The following is a 20,254-nucleotide window of genomic DNA, read 5'->3' on the forward strand; positions in this document are numbered from 1 at the left end:
TTTCCTTGGATTTAAGTACAGGAACAAGAAGCAGAGAACAGCAAGGACAGGGTGAGCGGCAGCGTCGCAGCTCTGGGTTTTATGAAGTAAAAATTCAGCACCCAGAAGTCTAAGGAGCCTCTTTCTCCTCTGTAGCTTCTTGTGCCACCAATTTCATGCAGAGGTTGGCGTCTTACCACCCAGTATTTGGCCACTTTGCACCCAGAAGGTTGGTCATCCCTGCACTCACATGGACATATAATTACACTCCTTCCCATCCGGAGATTCACATAAGCAGGAGTTTAGATCATCCAAGTTGGGCAAGCTGTGACCATCAATGGAGGACCAGGTTGGATGATCGCGCAGTAGAAAGTACTTCCACAGGAGACGGTCTTGTACCATCGACTGCCAGTATCGATTAGTCATTCCAAGGTTGCACAAATCTTGTGGAGAGAGAAACGTCAGGATGTACAACTGCATGTCAACCTAAAGAGAGCACAGAAAAAACAGAGGTTCTTTAGGAAAAAGAGTGCGGATCCATGTGGCAAGGGCACTCCAATAAAGAGTCCTCCACCAGCACATGCTTGGGCTGGGTATTTGGTCATGTTCACATGAGGCAGATACATTGAGATTTTTATAACTCTTATCGGCAGACAACCCAGTTGATTATTCACCGACCTGCATGAGAAAGAAATCTAAACTTTTTACTGTTTATATTAAAAAAAAATCCCAGCTGTAAAATAATCGCAGACAAGTTGAACAAATATTTTTGGAGTTTTCTGAGAATTGACGTTATGAGACACATGTGCCTAAAGGTGACATCACGAAATCAGGCAGAGTCGGTGTTGATAAGTAGATTAAACGGGTTGTCCAGAGAATCCACAGGATGTCCAATAATGCAGGTCCTAGAGGTCAGACCCCCAGCGATCATCAGTGATCGCCTATCCCATAGATTGGTATATTGATTTTACCGGACAACCCCTTTAAAGGTGGTCTGGCTGCTTGCGGTTGGGATAAATTACATAGTTAGTTCCGTAGGTTGAAAAAAACCTAGGTCCATCAAGTTTAACCACTTCGGTGGTAAGAAAGCTCAAAACCACTCCGGCTGTATCTGAACCCGCTCCACCGGTATCTGAACCTGAAGCCGCTCCAGCGGCATCTGAACCTAAAGCCACTCCGGTGGTATCTGAACCTGAAGCCGCTCCAGCGGTATCTGAACCTGAAGCCGCTTCACTGGTATCTGAACCTGAAGCTGCTTCGCCGGTATCTGAACCTGAAGCCGCTCCACCGGTATCTGAACCTGAAGCTGCTTCGCTGGTACCTGAACCAGTGCCAGAGCCGTCCTGTCTTGTGCTCCAGAATCCGCACCGTCTGAACAAGAACCAGCATCTGCATTCTGTTCTGCCAGTGACTCAAGAGTCCGTACCTGCAATCGTGAACCCTGGGGTCAGCGTCTGCAGTGCCCGGGACTGCCCAGGAGTGGTACCTGGCTGCTACCTGCAGCTAAAGCCTAACTCCGCCATCAAGAGACCTAGCGAACCCTGGGCAGCCGCTTAGCCATGCCCCTCCTGGGTAAGCTCAGATTGTGGCACAGTGGGTCCACGATCCACGTGTGTGACACACAGAATATTATGCGTAGAGGACATCATCCAGTCCTTTTTGAAAAGCTGTCATAAAGACATCTTATAAAAAAACTAAATAGTAACTAAACCATTACTACCTCTTGTGGTCGGCATCCCACAGTCTGACTGCTCTAACTGTAAGGCCATGTGCACACGTTCAGTATTTTTTGCGTTTTTTCGCTATAAAAACGTGAAAAAAACGCTTACATATGCCTCCCATTATTTTTTAGTGTATTCCGCATATCTTGTGCAAATGTTGCATTTTTTTCCGCGAAAAAATCGCATCGCGGAAAAAAAAGCAACATGTTCATTAAATTTGCGGAATTGCGGGGATTCCGCACAACTAGGAATGCATTGATCTGCTTACTTTCCGCATGTGGCTGTGCCCACTATGCGGGAAGTAAGCAGATTATGTGCGGTTGGTACCCAGGGTGGAGGAGAGGAGACTCTCCTCCACGGACTGGGCACCATATAATTGGTAAAAAAAAAAAAGAATTAAAATAAAAAATAGTCATATACTCACCTTCGATGGCCCCCGCAGTCTTCCCGCCTCTCAGGTGCACGCTGCCGCTTCCGTTCGTATAGCTGGTGTGTGTGAAGGACCTGCGATGAGGTCGCGGTCATGTGACCGCGACGTCATCGAAGGTCCTGCACACATCATCTATAGGAACGGACGCCGCTGAGGAGATCGGCTGTCTGCAGAAGGTGAGTATAACCATTTTTTTTATTATTTTTAACATTCTATCTTTTACTATTGATGCTGCATAGGCTGCATCTATAGTAAAAAGTTGGTCACACTTCTCAAACACTATGTTTGACAAGTGTGACCAACCTGTCAATCAGTTTTCCAAGCGATGCTACAGATCACTTGGAAAACTTTAGCATTCTGCAAGCTAATTACGCTTGCAAAATGCTAAAAAAAAAAACGCGAAAAAAACGGGAAAAAAACGCAAAAAGAAACATGCGGATTTCTTGCAGAAAATTTCCGTTTTTCTTCTGGAAATTTCTGCAAGAAATCCTGATGTGTGCAAATACCCTAAGGGTATTGACATAGTGTTTGACAAGTGTGACCAACTTTTTACTATAGATGCAGCCTATGCAGCATCAATAGTAAAAGATAGAATGTTAAAAATAATGAAAAAAATAAAAAAAATGGTTATACTCACCTTCTGCAGACACCCGATCTCCTCAGCGGCGTCTGTTCCTATAGATGGTGTGTGCAGGACCTTCGATGACGTCGCGGTCATGTGACCGCGACGTCATCGCAGGTCCTTCACACACACCAGCTATACGAACGGAAGCGGCAGCGTGCACCTGAGAGGCGGGAAGACTGCGGCGGCCATCGAAGGTGAGTATATGACTATTTTTTATTTTAATTCTTTTCTTTTTACCAATTATATGGTGCCCAGTCCGTGGAGGAGAGTCTCCTCTCCTCCACCCTGGGTACCAACCGCACATGATCTGCTTACTTCCCGCATGGTGGGCATAGCCCTGTGCGGGAAGTAAGCAGATCAATGCATTCCTAATTGTGCGGAATCCCCGCAATTCTGCAAATTTAATGAACATGTTGCTTTTTTTTCCCGCGATGCGATTTTTTCGCGGAAAAAAAAGGCCACATTTGTACAAGATATGCGGAATACACTGAAAATAATGGGAGGCATATGTAAGCGGATTTTTCGCTTTTTTTCACGTTTTTATAGCGAAAAAACGCGAAAAAAAGGCAAAAAATACTGAACGTCTGCACTTGGCCTAAAGAACCCTTTCCTATTTATCTCCAGGAAACGTCTTTCTTCCCCCTGTAATGAGTGCCCCCTAGTCCACCGTATGGTCCTTGGAAGGAATAAGTCCTGCGCCATCCTCTGTACTGACCACAAAATGAGATCTCCTCTGAGACGTCTTTTTTCTAGGCTAAACAAACCCAACTTTTCCAACCTCTCATTATAGGAGAGGCCTCCATCCCGTGTAATATAGGCGAGGCCTCCATCCCGTGTAATATAGGAGAGGCCTCCATCCCGTGTAATATACGAGAGGCCTCCATTCCGAGTAATATACGAGAGGCCTCCATTCCGTGTAATATACGAGAGGCCTCCATCCAGTGTAATATATGAGAGGCCTCCATCCCGTGTAATATAGGCGAGGCCTCCATCCCGTGTAATATACGAGAGGCCTCCATCCAGTGTAATATAGGCGAGGCCTCCATCCCGTGTAATATACGAGAGGCCTCCATCCAGTGTAATATAGGCGAGGCCTCCATCCCGTGTAATGTACGAGAGGCCTCCATCCCGTGTAATAGGAGAGGCCTCCATCCCGTGTAATAGGAGAGGCATCCATCCCGTGTAATATAGGAGAGGCCTCCATCCTGTGTAATAGGAGAGGCCTCCATCCCGTGTAATAATCTAGTTGCCCAATAAAGAAAAAAGGAAAGACATGCAAAAAATTGCACACACCTAAGTATCCAAGAAAGAAAACAGTATTAAATATAACAATTTTATTACACCAACTGACAAACGTTTAAAAATATCTAAAGCTACAATGTAACACACAATGTTCCTGGGTACAAGATATACTATATTGGGATCTCTTGGTGGTTTTTCTTTTGTGGGGGCGTCCACATGGGTATATGGGCACATGTCTAGGACTTATGTATATGTGATTGATGCACATTCATATCTAGCCATTACATGCCTTAGAAATAATAATCGATCCTACGTGACGTAGTATACAGCACAGAGCCACGTAGTATATTGCCCAGTGACGTAGTATATTGCACAGCGACGCAGTATACAGCACAGAGCCACGTAGTATATTGCCCAGACACGTAGTATATTGGCCAGTCACGTAGTATATTTCCCAGCTACGTAGTATATTGCCCAGTCACGTATGTCACAGGTTAAAAAATAAACATATACTCACCTTCCGAGGGCCCCTTGTAGTTCTGTCGCCTGTGTTCAGTGCAGGCAGCAGCTTCCGGTCCCAGGGTGTGATGACGTCGCGGTCACATGACCGTGACGTCATGGCAGGTCCTTGTCACATACCATCCTTAGCACCGGACCCTGCCGCTTGCATGGAGCGGTCACCGGAGCGTCGCGAGGAGCAGGAAAGGCGGCGGAAGGTGAGTATATAATTATTTTTTATTATTTTTAACATTAGATGTTTTTACTATTGACGCTGCATAGGCAACATCAATGGTAAAAACTTGGTCACACAGGGTTAATTGCAGCGGTAAAGGAGTGAGTCAGAGGTGTATCGAGCGTTTCTGGCACCCGGGGCAAGAATTCATTTTGGCGACCCCCCCCTCCAAGGACATATGCCCCCCATCATCCCCATCATTGCTCTCTCCCAGTCAGCCCCATCATTGACCTCTCCTCCCCCCACACACACACCATTCACTTCTCTGCACATTCCCCTGCAGCGCGATACACACACACACACACCCCCAATACTGAGCCACACACATACACACATTCACACACACATTCACACACACACACACACATATTCACTCACACACACACACATTCACACACACACAACCTCTCACCTCTCCTCGCGCTCTGCCGCAGCATCCCAATCGCCTTCCTCTGACACAGCCGGCCGCTGAATGATGACGTCTGTGTGAGAGGAAGCAAGAGGAAGCAGGAAGACAGATCGCTGGGCAGCGGAGCTGCAGGGATTTCTCCCTGCCCGCCGCAGCCACTCTGCAGGGGCTCTCCTCCCCCTCTGCACACATTGGGAGCCGGCGCTCTGCAGCTTCTCTGTGCCGGCTGTCAGCTTGACAGTCGGCACAGTGAACAGCTGACTCCCAGACCGGGGGCGGCAGAATGCAGCCGCCGGGGGAGACACTGCGGACCGCCGAATTAGGCGCCCCGACTGCGCCCCCCTGCCGGCTGCGCCCGGGGCACATGACCCGGCTGCCCCCCCCCCCCTAGATACGCCACTGGAGTGAGTTACCCGCGGCATAACGCGGTCCTTTACCGCTGGCATTAACCCTGTGTGAGCGGTGACTGCAGGGAGTATGGAGCGGGTGCTAATTGGACTGTGGCCGTCGCTGATTGGTCGCGGCAGCCATGACAGGCAGCTGGCGCGACCAATCAGCGACGCGGGATTTCCGTGATGGAAGTTTCCGACAGAAAGACGGAAGTACCCCTTAGACAATTATATATATATATATATAGATTGCCTGATCTAGTAGTGCACCCAATACTGGACTAATCATAATCTAGTTGCCGCCTTTGAACTGACTCTAATTTCAGAATATCCTTTTTAAAATGTGGAGCCCAAATCTGGATCCCATGTTCTAGATGTGGCCTTACCGGTGATTTATAAAGGGGTAACACAATAGGTCAGGATCGCGGGATTTTATCTCTCTTTTTATACACCCTAAAATCTTGCTTGCTTTTGCTGCTGCTGCCTGACATTGAGTGCTGCTGCTCAGCTTACCTGTACCCAGAATCCCCCGTCCTTCTCCTGTTCTGTAGTCCTGAGTATTCTACCAGTACAGATCCCTGCGGTCCTCACTGCTCCCAGTACAGATCCCTGCAGTCCCCACTGCTCCCAGTACAGATCCCTGCGGTCCCCACTGCTCCCAGTACAGATCCCTGCGGTCCCCACTGCTCCCAGTACAGATCCCTGCGGTCCCCACTGCTCCCAGTACAGATCCCTGCGGTCCCCCCTGCTCCCAGTACAGATTCCTGCGGTCCCCACTGCTCCCAGTACAGATCCCTGCGGTCCCCACTGCTCCCAGTACAGATACCTGCTGTCCCCACTGCTCCCAGTACAGATCCCTGAGGTCCCCACTGCTCCCAGTACAGATCCCTGCGGTCCCCACTGCTCCCAGTACAGATCCCTGCCGTCCCCACTGCTCCCAGTACAGATCCCTGCCGTCCCCACTGCTCCCAGTACAGATCCCTGCGGTCCCCACTGCTCCCAGTACAGATCCCTGCGGTCCCCACTGCTCCCAGTACAGATCCCTGCGGTCCCCACTGCTCCCAGTACAGATCCCTGCGGTCCCCACTGCTCCCAGTACAGATCCCTGCGGTCCCCACTGCTCCCAGTACAGATCCCTGCCGTCCCCACTGCTCCCAGTACAGATCCCTGCCGTCCCCACTGCTCCCAGTACAGATCCCTGCCGTCCCCACTGCTCCCAGTACAGATCCCTGCCGTCCCCACTGCTCCCAGTACAGATCCCTGCCGTCCCCACTGCTCCCAGTACAGATCCCTGCCGTCCCCACTGCTCCCAGTACAGATCCCTGCCGTCCCCACTGCTCCCAGTACAGATCCCTGCCGTCCCCACTGCTCCCAGTACAGATCCCTGCCGTCCCCACTGCTCCCAGTACAGATCCCTGCCGTCCCCACTGCTCCCAGTACAGATCCCTGCCGTCCCCACTGCTCCCAGTACAGATCCCTGCCGTCCCCACTGCTCCCAGTACAGATCCCTGCCGTCCCCACTGCTCCCAGTACAGATCCCTGCCGTCCCCACTGCTCCCAGTACAGATCCCTGCCGTCCCCACTGCTCCCAGTACAGATCCCTGCCGTCCCCACTGCTCCCAGTACAGATCCCTGCCGTCCCCACTGCTCCCAGTACAGATCCCTGCCGTCCCCACTGCTCCCAGTACAGATCCCTGCCGTCCCCACTGCTCCCAGTACAGATCCCTGCCGTCCCCACTGCTCCCAGTACAGATCCCTGCGGTCCCCACTGCTCCCAGTACAGATCCCTGCCGTCCCCACTGCTCCCAGTACAGATCCCTGCCGTCCCCACTGCCCCCAGTACAGATCCCTGCCGTCCCCACTGCCCCCAGTACAGATCCCTGCCGTCCCCACTGCCCCCAGTACAGATCCCTGCCGTCCCCACTGCTCCCAGTACAGATCCCTGCGGTCCCCACTGCTCCCAGTACAGATCCCTGCGGTCCCCACTGCTCCCAGTACAGATCCCTGCCGTCCCCACTGCTCCCAGTACAGATCCCTGCCGTCCCCACTGCTCCCAGTACAGATCCCTGCCGTCCCCACTGCTCCCAGTACAGATCCCTGCCGTCCCCACTGCCCCCAGTACAGATCCCTGCCGTCCCCACTGCCCCCAGTACAGATCCCTGCAGTCCCCACTGCCCCCAGTACAGATCCCTGCAGTCCCCACTGCTCCCAGTACAGATCCCTGCAGTCCCCACTGCTCCCAGTACAGATCCCTGACGTCCCCACTGCTCCCAGTACAGATCCCTGCGGTCCCCACTGCTCCCAGTACAGATCCCTGCGGTCCCCACTGCTCCCAGTACAGATCCCTGCGGTCCCCACTGCTCCCAGTACAGATCCCTGCGGTCCCCACTGCTCCCAGTACAGATCCATGCGGTCCCCACTGCTCCCAGTACAGATCCCTGCCGTCCCCACTGCTCCCAGTACAGATCCCTGCCGTCCCCACTGCTCCCAGTACAGATCCCTGCCGTCCCCACTGCTCCCAGTACAGATCCCTGCCGTCCCCACTGCTCCCAGTACAGATCCCTGCCGTCCCCACTGCTCCCAGTACAGATCCCTGCCGTCCCCACTGCTCCCAGTACAGATCCCTGCCGTCCCCACTGCTCCCAGTACAGATCCCTGCCGTCCCCACTGCTCCCAGTACAGATCCCTGCCGTCCCCACTGCTCCCAGTACAGATCCCTGCCGTCCCCACTGCTCCCAGTACAGATCCCTGCCGTCCCCACTGCTCCCAGTACAGATCCCTGCCGTCCCCACTGCTCCCAGTACAGATCCCTGCCGTCCCCACTGCTCCCAGTACAGATCCCTGCCGTCCCCACTGCTCCCAGTACAGATCCCTGCCGTCCCCACTGCTCCCAGTACAGATCCCTGCCGTCCCCACTGCTCCCAGTACAGATCCCTGCCGTCCCCACTGCTCCCAGTACAGATCCCTGCCGTCCCCACTGCTCCCAGTACAGATCCCTGCCGTCCCCACTGCTCCCAGTACAGATCCCTGCCGTCCCCACTGCTCCCAGTACAGATCCCTGCCGTCCCCACTGCTCCCAGTACAGATCCCTGCCGTCCCCACTGCTCCCAGTACAGATCCCTGCAGTCCCCACTGCTCCCAGTACAGATCACTGACGTCCCCACTGCTCCCAGTACAGATCCCTGACGTCCCCACTGCTCCCAGTACAGATCCCTGCGGTCCCCACTGCTCCCAGTACAGATCCCTGCGGTCCCCACTGCTCCCAGTACAGATCCCTGCGGTCCCCACTGCTCCCAGTACAAATCCCTGCGGTCCCCACTGCTCCCAGTACAGATCCCTGCGGTCCCCACTGCTCCCAGTACAGATCCCTGCGGTCCCCACTGCTCCCAGTACAGATCCATGCGGTCCCCACTGCTCCCAGTACAGATCCCTGCCGTCCCCACTGCTCCCAGTACAGATCCCTGCCGTCCCCACTGCTCCCAGTACAGATCCCTGCCGTCCCCACTGCTCCCAGTACAGATCCCTGCCGTCCCCACTGCTCCCAGTACAGATCCCTGCCGTCCCCACTGCTCCCAGTACAGATCCCTGCCGTCCCCACTGCTCCCAGTACAGATCCCTGCCGTCCCCACTGCTCCCAGTACAGATCCCTGCCGTCCCCACTGCTCCCAGTACAGATCCCTGCCGTCCCCACTGCTCCCAGTACAGATCCCTGCCGTCCCCACTGCTCCCAGTACAGATCCCTGCCGTCCCCACTGCTCCCAGTACAGATCCCTGCCGTCCCCACTGCTCCCAGTACAGATCCCTGCCGTCCCCACTGCTCCCAGTACAGATCCCTGCCGTCCCCACTGCTCCCAGTACAGATCCCTGCCGTCCCCACTGCTCCCAGTACAGATCCCTGCCGTCCCCACTGCTCCCAGTACAGATCCCTGCCGTCCCCACTGCTCCCAGTACAGATCCCTGCCGTCCCCACTGCTCCCAGTACAGATCCCTGCCGTCCCCACTGCTCCCAGTACAGATCCCTGCGGTCCCCACTGCTCCCAGTACAGATCCCTGCGGTCCCCACTGCTCCCAGTACAGATCCCTGCGGTCCCCACTGCTCCCAGTACAGATCCCTGCGGTCCCCACTGCTCCCAGTACAGATCCCTGCGGTCCCCACTGCTCCCAGTACAGATCCCTGCGGTCCCCACTGCTCCCAGTACAGATCCCTGACGTCCCCACTGCTCCCAGTACAGATCCCTGCGGTCCCCACTGCTCCCAGTACAGATCCCTGCGGTCCCCACTGCTCCCAGTACAGATCCCTGCGGTCCCCACTGCTCCCAGTACAGATCCCTGCGGTCCCCACTGCTCCCAGTACAGATCCCTGCGGTCCCCACTGCTCCCAGTACAGATCCCTGACGTCCCCACTGCTCCCAGTACAGATCCCCGCAGTCAATAAAAATTGGCACCCAAACAAACCGGTGCACGGTCCTTATCATTCACGGTAGGATACTCACCGGTAACGTGTCCAGGGGACTGTCCTGCTGCAGACTATCACTCCCATCCTCCAGCTTCCCCCTCACACTGTGCAGATAACGATCTCTTAACTGTCTGAAGCCATTAATGACAGCAGCTTCAAACCGGCTCCACTCCGGCTCCGCGCCCCCGTCCGCCATGCTGCTCCCCCGGTAACGTGCGGCCGCACAGTCACAGCCCGGTCACTCCAATGGCTTCTTCCTGCTGCCTGGCTTGTGGCTTCCAGCATCACCACAGCAGTGTCACAGTCACTGGCTGAACTGTGCACTTCCTGGTCATGTGACCTGTCCCTAGCAACGCCATTAGTGTACATAGCAACACAGCAGAGCGCACAGGGACACATTCAGCTGCCCGGGGTGCCACATACGTGTTAACCCCTTACTCTCCATGGCAATTTTCTGTTTTTGCGTTTTCGTTTTTTCCTCCTTGTTTTTCCAAATATGCATTTTTTTTGGGGGGGAGATGACCTAGAAAAAGAGGGGTGATTTTAAATTGTATATATTTTTTTCTTTACTTTTTTTTTTATTTTTACATTTTGAGATAAAAATGACCTCCCGATGTGACCCTGCTCATCACTACGATGACAGCAATACCAAGCATGGCCAGTTTTTATTTTTTTATGTTTTAGTGGTGAACAAAAAATCTGAAGTATGCAAAAAATATATATTTTTGATTGTGTCGCCATCTTCTGAGGTGCGTAATGTTTTCATTTTAGGTCGATGGAGCCGTGTGACGGATTATTTTTTGCACGGAGAGACAACATTTTTCTTGATGCCATTTTAGGATCACTTCTTACAGCATATTTTGTGGAATTACAGCGACCAGAAATATGTAATTTGGGTGTTCTTTGATAGATCAGACTTTTCTGAATGCAGCAATACCTCATAAAGTGGTATGTAAAAGTTTGGGCACCCCTGGCAAAAATTACCATTAGTATATGTGCACACGGTGTGTAAAGTTTCTGCTGTATTTCTGCAGATCTTGAAATAACACGTTTTTGTCAGATTTTTTTGCCTTGCGTTTTTTGTCCTGCATTTTTGACATACCGTATGTTTTTTTGTCCTACTTTTATGTCCTGCATTTTTGCCTTGCGTTTGGCTACTTTCACACTGGCGTTAACTGCAATACGTCGCAATGCGTTGTTTTGCCGAAAAAATGCATCCTGCAAAAGTGCTTGCAGGATGCGTTTTTTTCTGCATTGACTAACATTAGCGACGCATTTGCGACGCATTGACACACGTCGCAACCGTCGTGCGACGGTTGCGCCGTGTTGTGGCGGACCGTCGGGAGCAAAAAACGCTACATGTAACGTTTTTTGCTCCCGACGGTCCGCTTTTTCCGACCGCGCATGCGCGGCCGGAACCCCCGCCCCACCTCCCCGCACTTCCCCGCACCTCACAATGGGGCAGCGGATGCGCTGGAAAAATGCATCCGCTGCCCCCGTTGTGCGGCGGAGACAACGCTAGCGTCGGTGACCTCAGCCCGACGCACTGCGACGGGCCGAGCCCGACGCTAGTGTGAAAGTAGCCTTATTTGTCCTGTTCTTCGCCCTGCTTTTATGTCCTGCATTTTTGCCTTGCGTTTTGTCCTGCGTTATTTGTCCTGTTCTTCGCCCTGCTTTTTTGTTGTGCATTTTTGTCCTGAGATTTTTGTCCTATGTTTTTTGCCCTGCGCTTTGTCCTGTTTTTTTGCTCTGCATTTTTTGCCCTGTGTTTTAGTTCTGCATTTTTGTTCTGCATTTTTTGTCCTGCGTTTTTTTGCCGTGTTTTTTTGCCCTGCATTTATGTCCTGTTTTTTGCCCTACGTTCTTGTCCTTTTTCTGCCCTACATTTTTGTCCTGTGTTTTTGTCCTTCATTTTTTCCCTGCGTTTTTGTCCTGCATTTTTTTTCCTGCGTTTGTTGCTCTGCCTTTTATCCTGCGTTTTTTATCCTGCATTTATGACGTATGGTTTTTGCCTTGCATTTTTTGCACTGCGTTTTTTGCCCTGCATTTTTGCCCTGCATATTTTGTCCTGCATTTTTGACTGAGGCCGGGGTCACACTAGCGATGAATATGGACGAGTGCTATGTGATAAAACATTGCATAGCACTTGGAACAGTATTAATCTATGGGGCAGCTCACATTAGCGTTTTTTTTCTCTCCCTGTTTTCTTGTCTTGCGTTTTTTGCCCTGTATTTTTGTCCTGTTTTTTGCCTTGTGTTTTTGTCCTGCATTTATGACGTACGTTTCTTGTCCTGTTTTTTTTGCCCTGCGTTTTTGTCCTGTGTTTTTTTCCCTGCGTTTTTGTCCTGCATTTATGACGTCCTCCCTCCTTCTGTACCTGTTAGTACCTTGTTTTTTGCTCATGTTTATTGTATTTGTCTATATTTGCCCCCTTTTCATGTGTAAAGCGCCATAGAATAAATGGCGCTATAAAAATGTATAATAATAATAGTAATATTGATGTACGTTTTTGTCCTGTGTTTTTTGTCCTGTGTTTCTTGCCCTGAGTTTTTTGCCCTGCGTTTTTTGTACTGCATTTTTTGCCCTGCATTTTGTCCTGCATTTTTTGCCCTGTGTTTTTTACCCTACGTTTTTGTCCTGTGTTTAGCCCTGTATTTTTGTCCTGCATTGTTGCTCTGTGTTTTTTGCCCTACATTTTTTGTGCTGTTTTTTTTTGCCCTACGTTTTTCTTTTTTTTTTGCCCTACGTTTTTGTCCTGTTTTTTTTTGTCCTGCATTTTTGCCCTGAGGTTTCTGACCTGCCTTTTATCCTCGTCCTGCATTTTTCCTCTGTGTTTTTGTCCTGCGTTTTTTGCTCTGTGTTTTTGTCCTGAGTTTTTGCCCTGTGTTTTTTGTCCTGTGTTTTTTGCCCTGCGTTTTTTGTCGTGTGGCTTTTGCCATGCGTTTTTGGTCCTGCATTTTTGACTAAGTCTCGGCTCACTTGCACCCATATAAGTCCGGGGTCAGACTAGCGTTTGGTATCCGGTGCAAGAGCATCGGATGCAATATGCTAATGACCCTCGGCTCCTGCCCTGCTGCAAGCTGGAGCCGAGTGTCATGAATTTCTCCATCTCCTCCATTGCCAGGGTCAGCGTATATCGTACATCACTCGGATGATATCCGAGTGATGTGCGTTGTCTCACTCACACCCATATGTGCGAGTGAGCCAAGACTCGGCCGAGTGTCAGTAACAATCGCAGCATGCTGCGATTTCACATGCACGTTGAAAACAGCCGAGCAAAAAAAATGCTGATGTGGGCTGCCCCATAGAGGAATACTGGTCTGAGTGGTATGCAATGTTTTATCCCATAACACTCATTTGTATTCATCGCTAGTGTGACCTTGGCCTAAGCCTATGGCTGAAGTCACACCAGAAAGGAATATGGACGAGTGCTATGCGAGAAAAAATCGCATAGCACTTGGACCACTGGTAGTCTATGGGGCAGCACCCATCACCGATTTTTTTCTCGGAAGTATTATATGTGCGAGTGAAATCGCAGCAAGCTGCGATTTGCAGCGTATATCGGCCAAGTCTCGCCAATACAAATCTATGGGTGCGATAAAAAAACGGACACCACACGGACCATCAGTGTGACTTGCGAGAAATACGCACATATTTTTCTAATTTCAGCCCATTGAGCCGTTAAATTCAATGAGGAAAAGAAGTGAGAAATGAAAACGCCATACGGATGTCATACAGATACATGGATACGAGAAAATCGCATCATCGGATTGCAAACGCATTACACATGGATGACCATACGGAGAACATTTGTGCAACTCTCGTTTGAGAGAAACGGACCGATTTTGCATACGGCAAGTGTGACCCCAGCCTATGGGTGTGAGTGAGACACCATTGGTTTTATCATATAGTGTACTCAAAAGCGGGAAAAAAATTCAAAGTGCGGAGAAATTGCAAAAAAAAGTGCAATTCTACATCTGCTTTTTGGATTATTTTACCATGTTCACTAAATGCTAAAACTGACCTGCCATTTTGATTCTCCAGGTCATTACGAGTTCATAGACACCAAGCATGCCTCGTTTCTTTTATATTTAAGTGGTGAACAAAAAATCCAAAGTTTGTTAAAAAAAAATTGTGCCATTTTCCGATACCCGTAGCCAGGGCTGCCACTAGGATTTTCGTGTCCTCATACTGGCAAAATTTTCAGGGCCCCCTTGAGACTCCGCCCAGGCTCCTCCCCAGCCCCGCCTCCACCCCTTGAACTGTCCACAGTCAAAAGATTTTTAAAGCGGCCACCACGACAGGGTCGGACCCTACCCTACTCTAACCTATTAAACATTTGTTAAAGTATCCAGTACAATTTAGGTATATTTTTATTTATTTTTCAAATTTAAAAATGACCAATACCACATACACGGGACAAATACCACCGCACCATGACCAGACACCATATTTCCACCATATGATCACCAATAATACCACATACAGGGGACAAATACCACCGCACCATGACCAGACCACATATTACCACCACATGGTGACCTCTAATACCACATACAAGGAGCAAATACCGCCACACCATGACCAGACCACATATTACCACCACATAGTGACCAAATAATAGCACATGTAAGGAACAAATACCGCCACACCATGGCCGGACAACATATTACTACCACATAGTGACTGAATACTACAATACTGATCAGTAATAAAAAAAAACACAGTACTAATATCACCATAAGTACCAGTATTCACAGGAGATCTGTACTTAGTATGCAGTGTCTGTGTACAGGTAATACAGTGATCACCGGTGACATTATACACAGGAGCTCTGTATATAATGTATAGGTAATACAGTGATCACTGGTGACATTATACACCGAACCGCTGTATATAGTGTACAGTGTATAGCATCAGTGTACAGGTAACACACTGACTCACCAGTGATGTCTCTAGGTGGAGTCCTTCATCTTTGCTTTTAATCTTCATCCAGCACAGACCGCCGTCGCTTCATTCAGCCAGGGCTCGTCTCTGCAGGTAATAACAGTTATCTAGAGCACCGCTTCCAGAACACATTACTTATTTTTTTCCCAAATTCTAAACTACAACAGATGAAGAAAAAAAGCGACAGTGTTGGTCTGCACAGTAACAGGACCGCCCCACCCCCATTTAAAACAGTATCCTCAAAAAATAAAATAAATACATTACTGCAGTAATAATATCCCTTAATTAGCCCCTATGGTAACAATATTCCCCATCCTGGCCCCCGTGTGTCTCATTCCTGGCTCCAGCCATATGTTCTCCTATCCTGCCCTCATTCGATGTCCCATCCTGCCCCATATGATCTCCCCATCCCACCCCATGATCCTGCCCCATCTGTCCCATGATCCTGCCCCATCTGTCCCATGATCCTGCCCCATCTGTCCCATGATCCTGCCCCTTCTGTCCCATGATCCTGCCCCATATTCCTGCCCGATCTGTCTCCATTCTGCCCCGTGTCTCCATTCTTCCACCTGTGTCTCCATTCTGCCCACTGTCTCCATTCTGCCCACTGTCTCCATTCAGCCCTCGTGTCTCCATTCTGCCCACTGTGTCTCCATTCTGCCCCAGTGTCTGCATTCTGCCCCAGTGACTGCATTCTGCCCCAGTGACTGCATTCTGCCCCGTGTCTGCATTCATCCCCCGTGTCTCCATTCTGCCCCCGTTTCTCCATTCTGCCCCACTGTCTCCATTCTGCCCACTGTCTCCATTCTGCCCCGTGTCTCCATTCTGCCCACTGTCTCCATTCTGCCTCGTGTCTCCATTCTGCCCCCGTTTCTCCATTCTGCCCCGTGTCTCCATTCTGCCCACTGTCTCCATTCTGCCCCGTGTCTCCATTCTGCCCACTGTCTCCATTCTGCCCACTGTCTCCATTCTGCCCCCAGTGTCTCCATTCTGCCCCGTGTCTGCATTCTGCCCCCATCTCCATTCTGTCCCCGTGTCTGCATTCTGCCCCAGTGTCTCCATTCTGCCCCAGTGTCTCCACTCTGCCCCACAGTCTCCATTCTGTCCCCGTGTCTGCATTCTGCCCCTTGTCTCCATTCTGCCCCACAGTCTCCATTCTGTCCCTGTGTCTGCATTCTGCGCCCATGTCTCCATTTTGCCCCACAGTCTCCATTCTGCCCCAGTGTCTCGATTCTGCCCCAGTGTCTCCATTCTGCCCCACAGTCTCCATTCTGCCCCACAGTCTCCATTCTGCCCACTGTCTCCATTCTGCTCCCTGTGTCTCCATTCTGCCCCTTGTTTCCATTCTTCCCCCTATGTCTCCATTCTGCCCCCTTGTCTGCATTCTGCCCCAAAGTCTCCATTCTGTCTCCGTGTCTGCATTCTGCCCCCGTGTCTCCATTCTGCCGCACAGTCTCCATTCTGCCCCCGTGTCTGCATTCTGCCCCGTGTCTACAATCCTGCTCCCGTCCTTGTGTCTCCATCCTGAAACATTGCTGCTTTCAATTAAAATAATAACAAAAAACTGTCTTCTTACCTGGCTGCGCTCCTGCGGCGAAGAGAAGATCCCTCCCGGCATTTCAGTGCGCACTCGCCGGCGAATGACAATGACGTCATACGCCGGCGATGCGTGCTGACGTCAGCTGCCAGCCTCCGATTGGCTGGCAGCTTTAACCATTGCCTTGCGGGCCCGCACGGCAAACTGAACTTGCGTCTCGGACACAGGTTCCCGATAGAAGCCGCCTGCCGCTGGGGCCCGGTGAGCAGAAGAGACGGGGCCTGATGCGGGCCCCCTCTGTCACCGGGCCCCATATGCCAGTCAGAGCAGTAATAGTACGGGCGGCCCTGCCCGTAGCATCTCCATTTTTCGTGATCTCGGGTTGGGTGAGGTCTTATTTTTTGCGTGCTGAGCTGACGTTTTTATTGATACCATTTTGGTGCAGATACGTTCTTTTGATCACTGATTATTGCATTTTAACGCAATGGCGTTTTTAACTTTTTCTCACTACGCCGTTTAGCGATTAGGTTAATCCTTTTTTTTTTATTGATAGATCGGGCGATTCTGAATGCGGCGATGCCAAATAAGTGTATGTTTCTTTTTTTTATTGTTTTAATTTGAATGGGCCGAAAGGGGGGTGATTTAAACTTTTAGATTTTTTATTTTTTTTTTAATATTTTTAAAAACTTTTTTACTTTTTGCATGCTTCAATAGTCTCCATGGGAGACTAGAAGGTGTCATAACCCGACCACCATAGCAATCTCGCATTGACAACCATAGAGGTCTCCAGGAGACCTCTGGGTGTCATGCCAACTCACCGGTGACCCGCGATCACGTAATGGGGGTCACCGGTGGGCAGATTTCGGCGCGATTGCCGGAATTGCATGTTAAATGCCACTGTCAGAGTTTGGGGAGTGACATACCATCTCTGGCTTGTCAAGGTAAGGAGGCTTATTCGCCGTGCAATGCTCCTCTGGAAATTTACATATGCAAATTGCCTCTTCTGAGAAAAAGAGGACTTAACTCTATAGCGCCACCTATTGGAAGTAGCGATCCTACAAGTCACAATCAACCCTTTAACGAGTCGTGCAATATGACCTAGGGTATGTTTCCACGTTCAGGAAACGCTGCTTGTTTGACGCTGCGCAGCGCTGCAGCGTCAAACAAGCAGCGTCCAGATGTTCCTGCATAGTGGAGGGGATTTTATGAAATCCCGTCTCCACTATGCGTGGAAACTCGCACGCGGCGGCCTGCGACTACGGACATGCTGCGCGTCTTTTCAGATCGCAGCATGCCCGTACACCTTGCGGGGACGCAGCGTCCCTGCAAGGCATATCACAGGGCCCTATGGGAGAGAGCGATCATCCCGGATGTGAAGAGTTAACACATCCGGCATGATCGCGTCCCATTAAGGGGGCGGGGCTTAGCGCCGAGCGGCTTCGCCGCTGCGGCGATACCGCCGCCCATCCGTACCGTGGAGACATAGCCTTAGGATTAAAGCCAAATCAGTATCTCAATTCGCAGACAAGGTGTTTCGGGCTGTTGGCCCTCGTCAGTGCGAAGCATGAGAACTGATTTGGCTAGGTGAGAGGCTCTGGAGTGGGGTCTAAGGGGTAACGTACTGACGAGGGCCAACAGCCCGAAACACCGTGTCTGCGAATTGAGATACTGATTTGGCTTTAATCCTAAGTCATATTACACGACTCGTTAAAGGGTTGATTGTGACTTGTAGGATCGCTACTTCCAATAGGTGGCGCTATAGAGTTCAGTCCTCTTTTTCTCAGAAGAGGCAATTTGCATATGTAAATTCCCAGAGGAGCATTGCACGGCGAATAAGCCTCCTTACCTTGACAAGCCAGAGATGGTATGTCACTCTCCATAAGGAGAAACGTTACCCCTTAGACCCCACTCCAGAGCCTCTCACCTAGCCAAATCAGTTCTCATGCTTCGCACTGACGAGGGCCAACAGCCCGAAACACCGTGTCTGCGAATTGAGATACTGATTTGGCTTTAATCCTAAGTCATATTGCACGACTCGTTAAAGGGTTGATTGTGACTTGTAGGATCGCTACTTCCAATAGGTGGCGCTATAGAGTTAAGTCCTCTTTTTCTCAGAAGAGGCAATTTGCAACTGTCAGAGTTTGACAGCAGCATTTAATGGTTTAATAGCCGCGGGTGGATCATGATTCCACCCACGGTTGTTCCTGGCACATGTCAGCTGTTCAAAACTGCTGACATGTACCGTGAAAGATGTGGGCTCACCGCCGGAGCCCACATCAAAGGGGGGGACACGACATGTATATGTATGGCGCATGTTGTGAAGGGTTAACATGACCTACATGCCAGCAGCCCATTATCGGGCCAGAAGGTATGCGGTGTAGTTGACACTGAGTCAAAACGCACCAATATGCCCCTGTAGTTCTTCGAAAGACGTTTTGGGCACATGATGGAGTCGGAAAATGGACGCGTCATCAGGCTGACGGCTGCCAACAACAGTTAGATGGATGTATAAGGAATAGTCTGGATGCGAGTCTGATTGAGCAGGACAATGGTAAGAAGGGGATCATCCTTATAGACCATCTGTCCCAGAGAATTGGACGTGATGCTGGGTATGAATGTGCTGAGGGATCTACATCACCATCTCTATGCGAGAGAAGGGTTTAAGTATAAGTATTGGTCATGGGCCGCCGCACACCGGTCGACTTAGAAGATTCTGCAGGAGATGATGAGGAGCTGCGGACTGCAAAAGAGCACCATGTGCGGCCAGCCCGACGGACAAGTGAGAGTGCCTCCGAGTACACCGGCAAACACACGCAAGATGTACCAGCAAGTTAAGGATATTGTGGCCAACATTATGGAGAATCAGGTGATCATGGTGAACCAAAGTCCTTGGCATACTCCAGTGGTCTTGGTGCGGAAGAAGGATGAGTCTGGTTCTGTGTGGACTACCGGAAATTGAATGCCCAGACTGTCTGGGATGCCTATCCTCTTCTGCAGATTGAAGAGTCGTTATCCGCTCTGAGTCATGCAAAATTCTTCTCAACTCTTAACCTGGCCAGTGGATACTAGCAAGTACCGGCGGCCGAGAAAGACAAGGCGAAGATGTCCTTCATCCTACCCATGGGACTGTACAAGTTCTATCGTATGCTGTTCGGCCTGTCCAATGCCCCAGGGACATTCCATCAGTTGATGGAGCATTGTTTGGGTGATCTCAACCTCAAGTTAGTATTAATATACTTGGACAATGTGGTGGTGTTCGGGATCTCCTTCGAGGATCACTTGCAGAAGCTACGACAAGTCTTAGGGTGGTTGAGAGATCACGGCCACAAGAACAAACCCAGGAAGTGTCAACTGTTTCAACACTACCTGGTTAGGTAGTCGGGCGTCTTCAGATGGATTCACATAACCCTGAGGGTTAGGTCTTCAATTGCTTTGTCTCACAAAGTTTGCTCATACTTTTGCCCAAAAGGCACTCTCACTACAAGATGTCTAGGTCACTCTACAGGTCTTCTCACATAGTTTGCAGCCTTTCACCTACACCCCATAGCACAACAAAATCCAGGACTGGAACCACTCCTAAAGTCTCCGCTGTTCCTCAAGCATACTTTGAACCCTCTTTAGTCTATTGCACACCTGAGATCTTAATTCTTAGGCTTTACGTTTCAGGAGAAGCCATGAAAAATTGTACTCGGGCACATCTTCTGACAAGACAACTGACTTTAGTGAAGCAGACAATGTCCCTTTGTTCTCCACTGATATGTGGCTAAAGCATGATATGACCATAGC

General features: G+C 50.6%; 1 protein-coding gene across 4 annotated transcripts in view; it reads right to left on the reverse strand.

The window, feature by feature from the left end:
- Positions 1-20,254, reverse strand: part of FBXO4 (F-box protein 4) — a 61,963-nt gene that overhangs the window by 34,102 nt on the left and 7,607 nt on the right. For 2 of the 4 annotated variants that reach the window (XM_077283502.1, XM_077283503.1), the window contains exons 1-2: positions 10,022-10,371; positions 230-465 (exon numbers count right to left, since the gene is read on the reverse strand). In XM_077283502.1, the coding sequence (XP_077139617.1) occupies positions 230-465; positions 10,022-10,180 (395 nt within the window). In that variant the 5' untranslated portion in view covers positions 10,181-10,371. Of the gene's footprint in view, positions 1-229; positions 466-10,021; positions 10,372-20,254 lie in introns of those variants that run through there. The other 2 variants (XM_077283500.1, XM_077283501.1) reach the window with 1 other exon arrangement.

This window comes from Ranitomeya variabilis, chromosome 2 (genome assembly GCF_051348905.1).
Source record: "Ranitomeya variabilis isolate aRanVar5 chromosome 2, aRanVar5.hap1, whole genome shotgun sequence".
NCBI classification, from domain to species: Eukaryota; Metazoa; Chordata; class Amphibia; order Anura; family Dendrobatidae; genus Ranitomeya; species Ranitomeya variabilis.